Here is a 15221-nt window from a genome sequence, read left to right on the forward strand (position 1 = left end):
CACTGATCCAAACAGCCAGAGCGCAGCCAGGGAGGTTCCGAGGGGGGAGCCAACACCCCTCCAGCTCAGAATTACACGTCTGACACCCAGCCCTGTGTAGTCACCCCACCCCACCCCGCCCGCCGCATCCCCGGTTCCCTGGCCGGCCCCTGCGGTCCCCAAAGCAGACTAAACTCTCCAGCAGCTTCTCCATCCTGGAGGAGATTCCCCACACCTAGGCTTCCCACCCTAGAATGAGAAAGGGAGAGGGAGCGGGACAGATCTGGGAGAGGAAGCTCCCCCCCACCCCCCGACAGAGAGGGGGGCGGGACACCCGACACCAACTCCACAGAGCCATCGCCCCCTCTCTCCCAGGAGCCACTTCAATCGGTCGTCGCCCCAGTGGCCGCCCCGGAGCACGTGTTGCTGCCCGTCTGCGTCAAGGCTGGGTAAATAGATGACTGGCTAACAGCGCCGGGAGGGGCTATTTAAGCAGCAGCCTCCTGCCGGCCCACCCTGAACTTGGCTGGGCTCCCCGCCGCTCCGGTGGAAACGCGAAGCCAGCTGCGTCCTACTCTGAAGGTAGGTTCCGCACTCTCCCGCGGGGGATCCAAGTGTTCAGTTGGCTGAAGAATACTGTCTTCAGTTCTGCACCCCTTCCATTTTTCTGCTTCCTGTGTCTTCTTTCCGACAGCTCGAAAGACATTTCTCGAGGTCAGAGACAACAAGGAGGTCTGGGTGGGTAGAGCTTGATGGAGAGACTTCCAAGCGCCTGCTTTGTTCTCAGCAGCACGCAATGCCGGAATATCTATTTGCTGGGATTAGCATGCAAAGTGGGGTTTGCTAGATGTTGCACAGAAGTGCCAGGTGCTTTGCGATCTCTTCAAATAAACTACCAAGAGGTTTTAAGATTTAAACTCATTTTCTAAGCGTTGCAGAAAAATTCAGGGCTTTGGGGATCGAAACGTGCGAGTGTTACCTGCTCGTGGATCTAAGATGCAGCGGAGTTTTGCCAACGACTGAAGACGGAGCGCATATTTCTGATTTTGAAAAGCCATTCTTGTGGTTTGCGTGGTAGTTTACTGCCAATTCCCATCTACATCTTAAAGAAACTTTATAAATATGGCTTTTATTTATTGTTCCCACATTTTTTTAAAAAAATTTTTTAACGTTTATTTATTTTTGAGACAGGGAGAGACAGCATGAACGGGGGAGGGTCAGAGAGAGAGGGAGACACAGAATCTGAACCAGGCTCCGGGCTCTGAGCGGTCAGCACAGAGCCTGACGCGGGGCTCGAACCCACCAACCGTGAGATCATGACCTGAGCCGAAGTCGGACGCTCAACCGACTGAGCCACCCAGGCGCCCCTACTGTTCCCACATTTTAAACTGCGCTGCTCATTTTTCGCCGTTTCTGAAAGCTTTTTAGCTGTCAAGGATCTCATTTCTCCCACGGAGTCTTCTCTCCAGCTAATTTTCCCATCTTTAATTAATCTCTTGCTTTTCCAGTTAGAAGACAGACGCTTTAAGAACACTTTCTAGCACTAAAGGAAAACAGAAGGTTTTCCTTCTGCTCACCAGGTTAGAAGACAGGGTCTCCGTCCCATACCGGGGCACCGGGTGTGGTTCACCCAAAAGACAAAAGGAGCGCGCTCAGAGCTCCCGTCGGCGCTTGGCGAGCCCTCGTGCCCTAGAGCTTGCGCAAGTGTGGCGGGTCTGGAGCCCCGCGCGTTTGGACTGAGCCCCCTTTTCCATACCCCAGGGGCCCTGACCCTCCGCGAGAGGCCGCGACGCCCCACCCTTTCGTTCACGTCCCCTCCTCTTCGCTCTCCGCAGCCATGAACGGAGGCGTGTGCCTGTGCGTGCTGATGGCTGTACTGGCGGCGGGCGCCCTGGCGCAGCCGGTACCCGCGGCGGACCCTGCGGGCCCAGGGGCGCAGCAGGAGGAGGAAGCGCTCCGGCGGCAGCTGAGGGCCGTGCAGAAGGTGGACGGCGAGCCCCGAGCGCACCTGGGCGCGCTGCTGGCCAGATACATCCAGCAGGCCCGGAAAGGTACGGATGCTCATTCATCTGTAGGGTCCTTATCCCTCACTTCCGCCCCCGCGCGGGGGCTCCCAATCCCGACCTTCTTCCCTAGCGTCTGGCGGATGGAGGTGTGTAACCTCTCCAAACGGAACCCAGGCTGCGCGTTAGGCCGAAAGGGTTTTCACTTTCTTTTCCCAATTGTACTGCACCGGGCAGTGTGGTGTTCTGGGCGTCCTTTGTAGCAAACTGAGAGCTGGTGTGGAAGATTACATTTATTGGGGAAAACCGTTTTTAAAAGCTTTCTTGAAACTAACTTTTGGTACGTGTTGCTGTTTAAGCTCAACACCACATTATGAAGACATTAAAAGGCAATTGCAGAGCAAATTACTGACTCAAAAAAGGTTTGCAGTTCTGTTAGAATAGCCTCTACTGAAAATGCAGAGGAATCAGAAGCCACTCTGACGCTGACACTTGAAAGCCCCCTGGCAGGAAAGAATCGATGCTGAGAAAACGTTTGGGTTCTGACTGCAACCATTTAAAAAGAAGTGACAACGTGTCAGGTTTCCCAGAAGAACATAACAGGAGGAGAGAATCAGGAGCAGTTTTGAGTTCCCCTCGGCAGTGATTTCAAATGATCACCCAATAGACAGACCTGTTTGTTTTTATTTTGCTGTTGGAGAAATGGTCCCAGTTGCAGCAGGAGCCCTCAAGCCACAGATTTCTCAGCATCAAAGTCTTTCTCCAGGAATAAGGTGACTGGGGGGCTCACTAGCTGAGTGCCATACTGTCAACCCTGCCCCTCTCCTGGGCCTGTCTCATCTATACAGCAGGGATGAGGCTAGAGTTCCCCTAGGTCCCTTCTAGCTCTTTGTGTGATTCAGAGGGAGGCTCATTCGTCTGTGTGCTCCTTAGGAATCGTGATTGGGACTGGGGCAGTTTTTTCCACCAACTTGATCCACAGTGACGCTTATGGTCGACACAGGCTGTGAGGCAGTAGGCTAAACTGGACCGACACGGCTGGACAATAAACCACAAAACATGCTGCTGGGAGGGGTGGGAGGGGGTCCTTTCCCATGAGGCTCCCTTACCCTCTCATGTGACGGGACCTGGATTTGAAGCTTAGCTCGTGGCTTGACTAGACAAGGAGGAAATGACGGGCTCAGCTTTCCAGAGTCTCTGATGGTTTCGTATGAAGGTAAGACTGGGGCTTTTTGACCAGGGGAGTTCAGAAGGAAAACAAAAGAAAACAAAACAAAGCAGAAGATGATGTGTTACATTTTGTCCTCTCTTTGAGAAATTGTCCCAGCTTCCGTCTTCTGTTTTGCTCTCCAGCTAATTGAATCGAGAGATGTGGAAATACTAGTCAGATGACAGAGGAAGTCTGAAAACTTTTCGAGTTCTTGCTGATTGTCTGCATCACGATAAGTTAATGTCTGTCCTTGGAGGTAGGCTGAACTTCAGCCAGACCAGTCTGAAATAGCGTAGGTTTTTCATGGAGCCATAATCTGGAGCCACCTCCCCACCTTAGGGAAAAAACCACCAGAAACAGGTCCGGGAAGGAAGCCAGTTACCACACCACTTCCCCAGAACTGACATTGACAGCGGCTTTACGCTACAAATCTTAGCGGGAAGCTTCTTCCCGGCACCTCTTCTCAGCCCCCTTCTCCCTTGGCCTTCAGCCTGTGGCACCAACCAAACCCACGTGGGAATGGCAGCCTCTGCCTCCCCTAGCTGCTGACACCCACCATGAGCACTGGCTAGGAAACCATCAGACTCGTCTGTTTGACGAATATGAACCGGGGATAAATATTTACACCTCGACAGTTTCTTTGACTATTTTACTATTTTGATTATCATGCTGGGTATTTACTCAACTGTTGTGCTTAAAGACCCTAAACGCGATAATGCACTGTTTGAGGAGTGCTCAAGAGTTGATCATTAGGGATTGTCTGCAAAGCTTTCAGTGGCTGAGGAGAAGCAATTCTATTGAGGGAGCACGGGGACATATGGCATACACCTGCCCCGTGCCCAGCAAAGCTCTCATGCTACAGCTGTAACACCTGTACGGTTAGCCCCCAGCAGCCCTGTGCAGTAAGCTCGCTTATTCTTCGTCACTGTGGGAGCCAGGACTCTAAGAATGCATAAGCCACACGACTCCGCACATCTAGGCCGACTCTGCACATCTGAGAGTCCGTCCAGGCCCTGCCCTCCCCAGAAGGTCCAGAAGCCATTCAGCTTCCCATTCGGGGTTTTCAAGTTTAAAGGAGACAGGTCCTTCACTTCCGTTCCATAAACCAGTTGTAAGTCCCTACTCTCGTCTGCACTGGGGAAGTGAGCGAGGACCCCGGTAGATGCACACGCTGTGAGCGCAGAGCTGTGTGTGGAATGGGGAAATTGAGGTGTGTAGGGAGCACAGCCACCAGGGCTTAACGTGGTGCCCCCACCAAGAACCCAGGCTGCTTGTGCCCATGGAAGCTGCCACTTCGCCTCATTAACTGCAACTTGGGGCCGTGCCAGCCTTTGGTGGGGGTGTTCATCCGCGGCAGGCAGGAAGATGGGCCGTATTTCCATGACTGTGTACAGATAACTCGACTGCAGGGTTTTTTTGTTTTTATTTTTTTAGTGCGAGGACTAATGTTTCACCTAAAAGATGTTGAGCAATTCAATAGCTGGGGCTCTCTTCCTTGTGCATAGGCTGGAGATATCTGCAAGGGGCTGGAATGTGCTGGATTGACTCTCAGATTCCAAGGCTGGGAAGGGATTGAGGTGGGGTGGGGGGCGGAAAAGAATGGGTGGGGACATGGCTCTGTATAATTGTTTCTGGTTTTTAATTTAGCTGGCTTTACTTGGTTATCCAATGAGATAGAGGAACTGCTTCTGCAAGGTCATGTGTCACTAAATAAGCCACGGTCTGTCTGACTCTTTGCAGCCTGAGGGCGGGAGTTGGCAGGGGCAGCCTCATACAGAAGGGCTGAATGCCAGCGTCACAAGCAGTGGGGACACAGTGCCCTGATCCCATAGGAAGTATGGGGTGGTCTTCCATCACTGTGCTCTTAAAGTCCCCTGGGCTTGGCCCTTCGAGGTCCCTGAGGGACTTACTTGCCTCTTGGCTTGCACAGAAGAAGGCCTTCTACTGATTTCATACCCGGGAGGCCTCTGTCTGTGACCCTTGGCCTAGGACTATGTCAGGTCTCCAAAGAAACTGCTCCTTCGTGTCCCTTCTCCCTCAATGTGAATTATACATGAGAGTCATCCTGTTCCCGAGGACTTACCTCCAGTTCCAAAAGGCCCATTTCTCATTCAGTTATTGCATTTGGATCAAAAGGGCTGAATTAAATAACTTCCTTATTGCCTTTCTGCCCACTCTTCTGTCAGTTACTGACGTAAGATTTTATAATCTGACAGTGTGCCTTTCTCTCAATATCATTTTTTTAAAAAGAAGGTAGCTTTAAAATTAATTTTTAAATGGTATTTGTCTAGTGGTAGGACTTGACTCCATTTTTTTTAACCATTCTAACATCAAAATACTGTAATTGTGTTACCTTAACAAGAGTCAAGTATGCTCGGGATATTAAGGAGTGAACTTCAGAAATGGGTAAGTACCAAGAAAATCCTTGCTTGACGTCTGCTGAGGGCCAGCTACGTAAGAGAAAACACCCTTCAGGGGTAGAAAGACCAGGCAGGTCCCGGCTGTGAAAGGCCACGGTCAGTGAATGCACTTAAATCCTTACAGATTAGAAACCACAACCATAGCTAGCAAATATTACCCTCCCTGGTTACACAGACCTGGGTCCTTGTCTTCTCTGAGATTTGGGGCCAGCAGTCCCACTGCTTGGTAACTCTTTGATACCTTTAAGAAAGTGCATGTTACAAATTGTCTGGCTTTTCCCATTGTGCTCCTCTCAGATTGAATTGGTGATGCTCCTAGATATAATGGCCCTGTTTCCTCTTCCCCTGCCCTTTGTAGCTCCTTCTGGCCGAATGTCCGTCATTAAGAACCTGCAGAGCCTGGACCCCAGTCACAGGATAAGCGACCGGGACTACATGGGCTGGATGGATTTTGGCCGGCGCAGTGCTGAGGAGTACGAGTACCCGTCCTAAGGGCCCCCACCTTTGTCAGCAGCCAGGAAGCAACCTCCTGGCTCAGAGGAGGCAGAATACGAAAACAATGACACTCACGACCCATTGTCTCTGAAGTTTGACGTTTTAAGTACCTATTTATTAAGTTTTCAATGTGAAAACTATGTCCGTAATCTTGTTCACTACAACCTCACCCCTCACCGGAATTGTACGAGCGGAAGACAAACCATTTTCCTCGTCTGTGACACCTGGTCCTAAAGTGTTGCTATGCTATTAAAATGATTTCATCCTGCCCCCTAGTTCCCTGTGTCTGTTGAGTGCAAAGGACTCCATTTAATCCTCGGAACCTTCAAGGAGGGCCGCCCGGTACACGGTGCCCGAGGACAAATCCCTGCGGTAGATGGTCCCAGAGAGAGCTTGGGAAATGAGGGCGGACATGGGGCGGACTCCCCTGCTGCAGGCAAAACGGCCAGTGGAAGGGCCCCCTGGGTCAGCTCCATGGCCCAGCCCTGGCCACCCTGGGCCTGGGGCTCCAGCCGGGCTCCACTGCAGAAAGAGAACGTGTCCTGCTTGTGGTGAACACTCATTCGCCTGGGTAAAGACCAGAAAGGCAGCTCGGGATCCGTCCCAAGGTGGAGCCTCACCATCTTCCCGTCCCCTCCGGAGGCATCAACCCCATCCCACGCCAGGGTTTCTTTAGGTTCTCTTGGCCTTTAACCAAATTATGGAGCAATGCTGTCAGGGCTTTCACAAACCTTTGACCCCTCCACGGCCCTGTGGCACAGAGGTTATTGTCCTTCTTTTAGAGACGAGGAAACCGCTCTGAGAGGTGGAAGGGACGGGCCCACAGTTCCCCAGCTAATGAGATTCACAGACGATCGCTCCTAGGGAGTGTGACCCCCAGCACCCCAGCCCTTCCAGACTCTGGAGTGCACACGAATCACCAGGGAAGTCTGGTAGCCTGCACCTTCTGATGCGGCAAGTCTGGCCTCGGGCCTGAGCAAGCTCCCGGGTGGTACCAGTGCTGTGGGTCCCGACCACACTTGGGGCTGCGTGGTCTACAGGGGAGCCTGTGATTACACTCCTTTGGGTCTCCCCATATTCCAGAGACATATTTCAGGGCCGGCCGGGTGATCCTGGTAGCTCTCCAGCACAGAAGCTCTCCTTTCTTGGACCGATCCCGCCGGTGAGTCTCTGCAGGGGTCTGTGAGAGAAACTCTTTCAAGAGGACACCCAGAGACAGACACCAGCCACCCACAGTGCAGCCTTTCCATGCCTCCTGGCCGAGGCCTCCAGAAACCTCGGGTTCCAATCCAGGAAAGGCCCCAGGTGGCCTGATGCAGCAGGACATGCAGCCCCAAAGGGAACAGACGTTGGGAAGAACGTTGGCACATCTATACCTGGTCCTGGACGGGCCGCACTCAGCCCGGGGTCCTCCCCAGGCCCTCAGTGCCATCTTTCTTGACACCAGAAGGCCACCAGGAAAGTCCTCAGAGGAAGACTGGGTCCTTGCATTCTTTTTTTTCTTTTTTTAGTGTTTATTTATTATTTTGAGAGAGAGAGAGGAAGAGAGCTCATGTGGGGGAGGGGCAGAGAGAGGAAGACACAGAATCGGAAGCGGGCTCCAGGCTCTGAGCTGCTCCAAGCTGTCAGCACAGAGCCCGACATGGGGCTTGAACCCACGAACCATGAGATCATGACCTGAGCCAAAAACTACTGTTGGATGCTTAACCGACTGAGCCACCCAGATGCCCCCGGTCCTTGCATTCTTTAACTTGAAGTGAAGTCAGAATTCAGTGTAAAACTTAGACTCTGAACGGACAACACATTATATTGTCCCCTTGTGAGCCATTACCTCATTCAGTCCCTACAATTTGGTCTCAAAGACTGCTTCAGATCTCAGGGGTCCCAGCCCTGGCTAAACACCCAGGTGCGTACATCTTTAGCACAGAGCACACACACCTCGCAAAACAAGTTTTTTCTGGGTGTGTGAGAGATCTTGGGTATAGATGGGGATGAGTGTGTGTGTGTGTGTGCGCGCGCGTGCGTGTGTGTTGGGGTGGGGGATGGGGAAGGATTTGGAATTGAATATTAAATCAGCAGCGGGGAATGGGTGACAAAGGTCTGATCTGACCTAGTGATTTATAAATCCTCAGGGAAGTAGATGGTAAAATATTTTCAAAGATACAGACATGAGCCATACGAATATAAACGAACACATGTCAAAGATGTCATTGAAGAGGGCACCTTTTGGGATGAGCACTGAGTGTTGTATGGAAACCAATTTGACAATAAATTTCATATATTGAAAAACAAAAAATAAATAAAAAAGTAAATTAAAAAAAAAAAAAACAAAGATGCCATTTAACTCATTAATAAAGAGACCACTGAGAGGTCATATCATTTCAAAGAAGAATCTGTAGGACAGACACATGGAGGCATCAAGAATGCTGAAATGAATTTGCTGAGAGATACCAAGCTGGTTCGTACCCTTAGGCCAGTAGAATGTAATGTTTGGAATAATCTGTTATCCGGGACAGAAATTCCCTATATTTTTAGGGGACAATATTCACTTACGTTTCTATAGACAAGAATTATTTGCATGACTGTGGTTTCCTATGGCTTTCAAAGTAGCCCCATCAGAAACACAGACCTCAACAGCATCGGATCAATGCCCAGAGTCCCACTGAAAGGACACCCACGAATCCCCTTTGCTCTTCAAAGTCTTTCGCAGTTCTTCCTAATACAGGAGACAGAAAGGAAAAGAACGTTTTCTCGCTCCTCTGGGTGCAGGACTCTGTACAAGGGGCCTCGTGGGCACCATCGCAGGACACTGTCCCAATCCTGCCAGCGACGATGACCCTACCCTTCAAAGAGGAAGCTGGAGCTCAGAGAGGCCAAGTGACTTGCCACGCACAACATGGCGACTCCAGGGTTGAAGCGGTTGGTTCTGAACTTCTCATGGGGTCACCTAGAGCCCCTGTCTGGCAGAGAACAGGCTCGGAGACTCATTTGTAAGCGGTGTTTGCGCGAGTCTGAATTAGACTGAATTAGCGTGGGTGGTAATTTGCGGGGGGCGTTGAGGGGACTTGACAGAGCACAGTGAGTGGGGGTGGGGAACCTGAACATCTGTCCCCTGTCCCTCTTGGTGTCACCGCTGGATTCAGGTCAGTCCCCTTCTAACTGCTGTGCGCTGCGCTCGTCTCTGTGCCACTTGCTGACACAGGGACCTCGGAGCCAGAACATAGAACCCAGCTCTTCCTCAGCCCTTCCTGGGGGATCACATCAGGCTTCTGCAGCCGAGCCGAGCCAGCGTCGCAGGAGAGCCGGCAGCCCCTCAGAAGCCACGATGCTCCCTTCCTCCCTCCTCACCCTCCCCTCCCGCTCCTCCCCACTCACTCCTGTCTCCCCTCAAGGGCCCCTCTCCGTCCCCCCTCCTTTGCCAGCTGCTTCTCTTGAATCCCTTCAGTTTGCCGGGCCCGCACCCCAGGCCACCTCCTCCTGCAGCTGTTTCTGCCGTTTGCACCCCAGCTCTGCTCATTAAGCCCACTGAAGGGCTCCTTTTGCTCGATCCATTGGAACTTACACATGGCAAAGGCCAACGGCTATCATCCTAGCTCAACGCGCACCCTCCCCTGCCCCGACCCCCATTTTATACACGACAAACCCACTCAAGATCACACACTGAATGAGTGGCAGAACCTGTAAGACCTCTCTGGAATTAGCTCCTTGCCAGGCCGAGACATAGGAGGCTTCCCTGCTGGCTCCTGCACCCGCTCACACCTCTAGACCTCTGGTTTAAGAGGCCCGACCTGGCCTGTCCTGACCGGCGGCCACTCAAGTCTCAAGAAGGCCAGCAGCCACTGAGTGGACAGGAGTCACTTCCCCAAGATTCCTTTACCAAAATCTGCCTGTAACATATTTCTCCTGTAAAGTGAGAAAATCTTTACCCAGTGCGCCCCAACCTCCAGATGGCGTCTTTGTTCTCAGATGCAGCCAATCACAGATAAGGGAGAGGGAAGATGGGAGAAGGATATCCTATGTTCATTCTTTTAACAAACAACACAGAAACACCATCCCCCTTTCTTGTCTCAGGTTGACGAGCCAAGGGAAAAGAATCTTGACCGCTTGCTTAGATTTCCAGGTACCTTCAGTTGTTTGGGGTTTTTTTTCAACAACTTCAAATGATTGTGAGTTTTGAAGATACGTAAAGCAGAGGTCAAGCCAAAAAGAGGAAAAATTGTTGCCTCACTAATTTCCCCTGGGCTCTGAGTTCTGAAAGGATTTATTAAAATTATCCGTTTTATTTGTCTCCTGCTCTAAGATGTGTCCTCCCAGAGAACAGGGGCAGGGGGCCCCAGGTGAGGAAGTACCTGCCAGGGTTCTCCACTTTATACAAAGCCCTCGTGACAGACCTCCCCCTAGACATGTGGTCATTATCAGTCCCACCTCTCTGACCTCGTCTTTCACCACCACCCCTTCATTCACTCATTACGCTACAGCCTTACTGTCTTCCTTGCTATTCCATGGAAACACTAAACTCGCTCCTGCCTCAGGGCCTTTGCACCTGCTGTTCCCTTTGTCTGGCTCCCTCTTGCTCCAAAAAGCATGACTAGACCTTTCAGCTCATTCAGTTCTAACATATCCTGCTCAGAGACTGCCCTGACCATTCTTCTAAAAAGCTCCTCCATTGCTCTCTATCCTTTTCCTTTATACGGTTCTCTGGCTGTTTTCAAGGTATTTTCTCTGTCTTCAGCTTTCAGTAGTTTGTTTATATTGTATCTGGGTGTGGATTTCTTTCAGTTTAACTTGTTTGGGATTTGTTCAGCTTCTTGAATCTGTGAGTTTGTATCTTTCGCCAAACCTGGGAAGTTTTCAATCATTATTTCTTCAAATACTTTTCCAGCATCACATGCTTTCTTGTCTCCTCCTGGGATTCTGATGACACAAACATTCAACCTTTTGTTGTTGTCCCACATGTCCCAGAGACTTTGTTCATTTTTTTCTCTCTGCGGCTCACCATGGAAAATTTCTATTTATCAATCTTCTGGTTCCCTCACTCTTTCTCTGTCATTTCCTTTCTGCTAATGAGTCCCAACCAGTGAGTTTCTTAGTATGGTTTTGTATTTCTCAGTTCTAGAATCTCCATGCAGATCTTCTCTTTCCTTGCGAAGATTTTCTATTCTAACATGTGTTTCCAGGATGTTTGCGATTGCTCCTTTGAGCACTTTTATAACAGCAGCTTGACAGTCTTTGATAATTCCAACATTTATGAAATCTCATCATTGGTGTCTGCTGATTGTGTTTTCTGAGAAAAAATTGAAAATTTCATGGTTCTTTGTATGCTCGGCAATTTTGAATTGTATCCTGGACAATTTGAATATCGCATTATGGATCTTGTTTAAGTCTTACAAAAAATGTTGGTATTTTTGTTTTAGCGGTTAGGTTCCTAACCTGGTTAGGGTCAGTCTACAAGGTCTAACCCACCTTCTGTGGGGTATGGTTCTAATGCAGTTCAGTTTTCAGTGAGGTCCAATGAAGTTTCCTGGTTTGGAAAATCTCAAATCCCCCAGTGACCGCTGTGGGAACTGAGCGGTGCTCTACATATAACTGAAGTTCCCCTATCCAAGTACTAATTTCCTGATCAGTTGGGATCAGGCATTCAGGGTCGTCGTAGGCTGGTAGACCATAACTTAAATTCTCCAAGTCTTTGATATGCTAATTAGGACCTGATCCAGACAAGCAGGGCTCGGGAGTCCGTAAACAATGATATAGACTCAATTTCCTGAGCCCTTCCTTCTCTGCAGTCTCCCCTGCCCTTTTCAGTTCTGCGGGTTCCCCTTTTGGGTCTTCCACCCACTTCCATTCAGGTCCCAGTGGCAGGAGAAAAAAGCCATGGGGGCTGGCCTCACCCTCTTGGGATCACAGCTCCTCTGATCAAAGAGCAGGTTCCCCTTGTTCAGAGTTTTGGCTCCTACTGATTTCATTACTGACTGTCACCGCCGCGGTGTGGGTTTGCCCGGGAGCTGTCGCGTGAGAGAACAGAGAACGAGAAGAAATAGAAAACCAGGGAATGCTCATGCTCTCTGGGCATTAAGAGCTTCCTATGTCACTGCTCAACCCAGAACTCAGAGGCATCTCCTGGAACTGTCTGTGCCCTAGACCTCCCTTCCGGTTTCTAGTGTATTAAGCTTAAGAAAGGCATCACCTGGAGCCTGCAGGGATTTTCCCCTGCCTTCTCTCAGTCTGGCACTTCGTACTGGAACTATAGGATCTAGATGTGATATCGTCTCAAGATGTGCCGAAAATTTTAAACCCAGTCATTAATGGCATCAGGCTATTCTCTAAGAAGGGGTGGCTTATTTTATTATGTTAATTTTGACTCATTTAATATGACTCCCAAGAGGCTTCTGGCTGGGAAAATCTCAAGAGAGAACAAGAGCTGCTGACGTGTGGAATGTTACACCTAACCAAGTCCCAAGACCAGCACCTTTTCTACCTTTTCCTGCCCATGGCTCACACGCTGGTGTGGGCAAATAGAAGCGGGCATTGGCAGTAGTTCAAGCCTTACCTGCCCGAACACCTGTGGACCACAGCCAGAATGACTTCCATGTGTTCGATCTCTAAGTTCCTTCTTGGAAAGGATTCAACGACTCTCTTACATCAACTTGTCTGGACTGTTACAAACCCTTCACTGGCTTAACATGCGTGGAACTACACCCGTGTGCCAGGCACTATGTTGACATGGCAGGTACAGACACCGAGCCAGCTGGTAGACTCATGAATTCATAGCGCAATGCACCAGGAACTGACAGGTAATGCGCAGAAGCTAGGAGAAAGCACTGTGGCTGAGTTAAGGGGCCAGCCAGCCGGGCAGTGCCAGTCTCTGGTGCCAGTCTCTGAGTGACATCGAACCACCACTGAGGCAAGTTGGAAGCCAGGTGTCAGTGAAGTTCTTCATGCTTAATAACTTACCTAACTGGAGAAATGGAGGTTTGGTGTCACCCCTACAGAAGACAACAGCGCCCTCAAGTGGACATTTTAAAAACCCACACACACCTCTGGGTACCAAGCATCTCTTCAAAGAAACAGTGGTGCCCATGTTGAAATCTGCAGGATCAGGCCCATTTCTCCTTCCCAACCTGCTGGTTATCTCAACAGTTGGTTGAAATTTTAAAACCAGAGGATTCGGGGTATGGGGGCTGTTTTCTAAGAATGGAGATGGTTTCTTTTATTACGTTAATTTTGAGCCTTTAATATGGCTACTAAAAGCACCTTAGGTTTGGAAAATCACCCAATGAAACTGAAGAGAGACTAAGAGCCACAAGCAAGTGAAGTGCTCTATGTAGAATTAAAACCAAGAAAAATTAAGTCTTAGATATATCGTGAAGGCAACTTGGTAGCTATGGTTACCTCTAATTAGTGAGTACCTTATGCTTTCCAGATCTGAGTGGAGGAAAATGGAAAGGAAAAATAACTTCAAATAAGTAAACATGTTAATTTCCACTGGGTGCATGTATTCTTGCACTTTGAACATAAAGGATGAGATGTAAAAATTTGTTCTCCTCACCTTCGCCTTCCGTGTCTTCCTTGCCTAATGAGGACTCATAAGCCCAAACTGGGGGTCAAGGAAGCCTCCTCGAAGGAAGTGGCACCAGGGTGCAGGACAGGCAGCTCATGGCAGAGTCAGACCTACACAGGAGTTCTAACTGCGGCTGAATTAGAGTGAGCATACACAGCATCCGAATTAACTCCTCCTGTTCTGTGCTGGACCTCAGGGAAGGGTTGGATCTGGCTGTGGTCCCCATCAGGAACGCCTGGTTGGAGGGTCCATAATGACTTGGACTTGCACTTGAACAGAGGGAAGTCCCAAGAGAAGGTGATCTGGAGTCCACTCGGGTGTTCTGAGAGGAGAAGACATGACACAAAAAAACATACCCACATTTAAAGGGAGAAGAGAAGTGGGGCAACCATGCCACATACTTCAGCCATCTCATCCCTACCAGAGCTGAAGCCCCATCTTCCTTGTCTTTTTTTAAAATGTTTATTTATTTATTTTGAGGGGGTGGGGACAGGCGCAGAAAGAGAAGAGAGAGAATTCCAAGCAGGCTTCGTACTGTCAGTGCAGAGAGAGATCATGACCTGAGCCGAAATCAAGAGTCGGACGCTTACCTGACTTGAACCATCCAGGCATCCCTGAAGCCCCATCGTCGATCTGACCCAGCCTCCAGCTGAATTCAGGCTGTCGGCAGAGGGGAAGGCTCCTGTCTCTCTGAGGGACTTCTCCACTTCAAAGGAGAAAGGTTTCATCTATAATTAATGAACTCATAAAATGGGTTTCCAAGGAACACTAGACACAGCATGCAGATTTAAATTCTTATTCTCTTCCACTGTCTGGAAAAGAATTGTGGGATTGGAATCTGGATAGCACAAACTTTGGTCTGTGTGGGAAACCCCTGAAGTTGTTCATTTATTTTTTCACCCATTCATTCAAAAGCTATTTACTGAGATGATTGTGGTCCAGACACAGAGCTAAGCACCAGAGACACGGCACTAACATCGGGCTTTCACATTCTAGCCAGAGGTGACAAATCGGGTCCAAAGGCAAAGATTTAGGCATCATTTCCCCTCGGACACCTAATGGAGACCTCAATCTCAATAAATCCAAACTTGGACTGATGACCTTCCCCTGCCCCCAACCTTCTCCAGCTACTGCCTGGACTCCAACTCCGCTGAGGGCAACTCCATCCCCCCAGGTGCTCAGGCCAAAATCTCTGGAGTAATCTTTGACTCCTCTTTCCTTCACGCTTTTCATTGAAAACATCGACAAATCCACTTGGCAATGAAAAAGAATGAAATCCGGGCATTTGCAGCAACGTGGATGGAACTGGAGGGTATTCTGCTGAGTGAAATAAGTCAGGCAGAGAAAAATAGATATCATATGTTTTCACTCATGTGGAATTTGAGAAACTTAGCAGAAGACCATGGGGGAGGGGGAGGGGGGAAAAGTTAGAGAGAGAGAGAGAGAGAGAGGCAAACCATAAGAGACTCTTAAAGACTGAAAACAAACTGAGGGTGGATGGGGGGTGGGGGAGAGGGGAAAGTGGGTGATGGGCGTGGAGGAGGGCACCTGTTGGG

The 15221-nt window shown here is 49.8% G+C and overlaps 1 protein-coding gene across 1 annotated transcript; it reads left to right on the forward strand.

The window, feature by feature from the left end:
* The first annotated feature begins 402 nt into the window (after window positions 1-402).
* Window positions 403-6375, forward strand: CCK (cholecystokinin). The gene is made up of 3 exons (XM_015062799.3): window positions 403-561; window positions 1815-2030; window positions 5971-6375. Exons 2-3 carry the CDS (start codon window positions 1817-1819, stop codon window positions 6102-6104), a joined length of 348 nt encoding a protein of 115 aa, XP_014918285.2. The 5' UTR covers window positions 403-561; window positions 1815-1816; the 3' UTR covers window positions 6105-6375.
* The last annotated feature ends 8846 nt before the right edge of the window (window positions 6376-15221 follow it).

The sequence above is a fragment of the Acinonyx jubatus genome, chromosome C2, assembly GCF_027475565.1.
Source record: "Acinonyx jubatus isolate Ajub_Pintada_27869175 chromosome C2, VMU_Ajub_asm_v1.0, whole genome shotgun sequence".
NCBI lineage: Eukaryota > Metazoa > Chordata > Mammalia > Carnivora > Felidae > Acinonyx > Acinonyx jubatus.

What these genes read in the sequence shown, in the direction of transcription:
- CCK (XM_015062799.3), top strand. Translation starts at nt 1,817, where the DNA reads ATGAACGGAGGCGTGTGCCTGTGCGTGCTGATGGCTGTACTGGCGGCG. An exon ending in CATCCAGCAGGCCCGGAAAG is followed by an intron (nt 2,031 to 5,970) that starts GTACGGATGCTC and finishes TGCCCTTTGTAG; the next exon opens with CTCCTTCTGGCCGAATGTCC.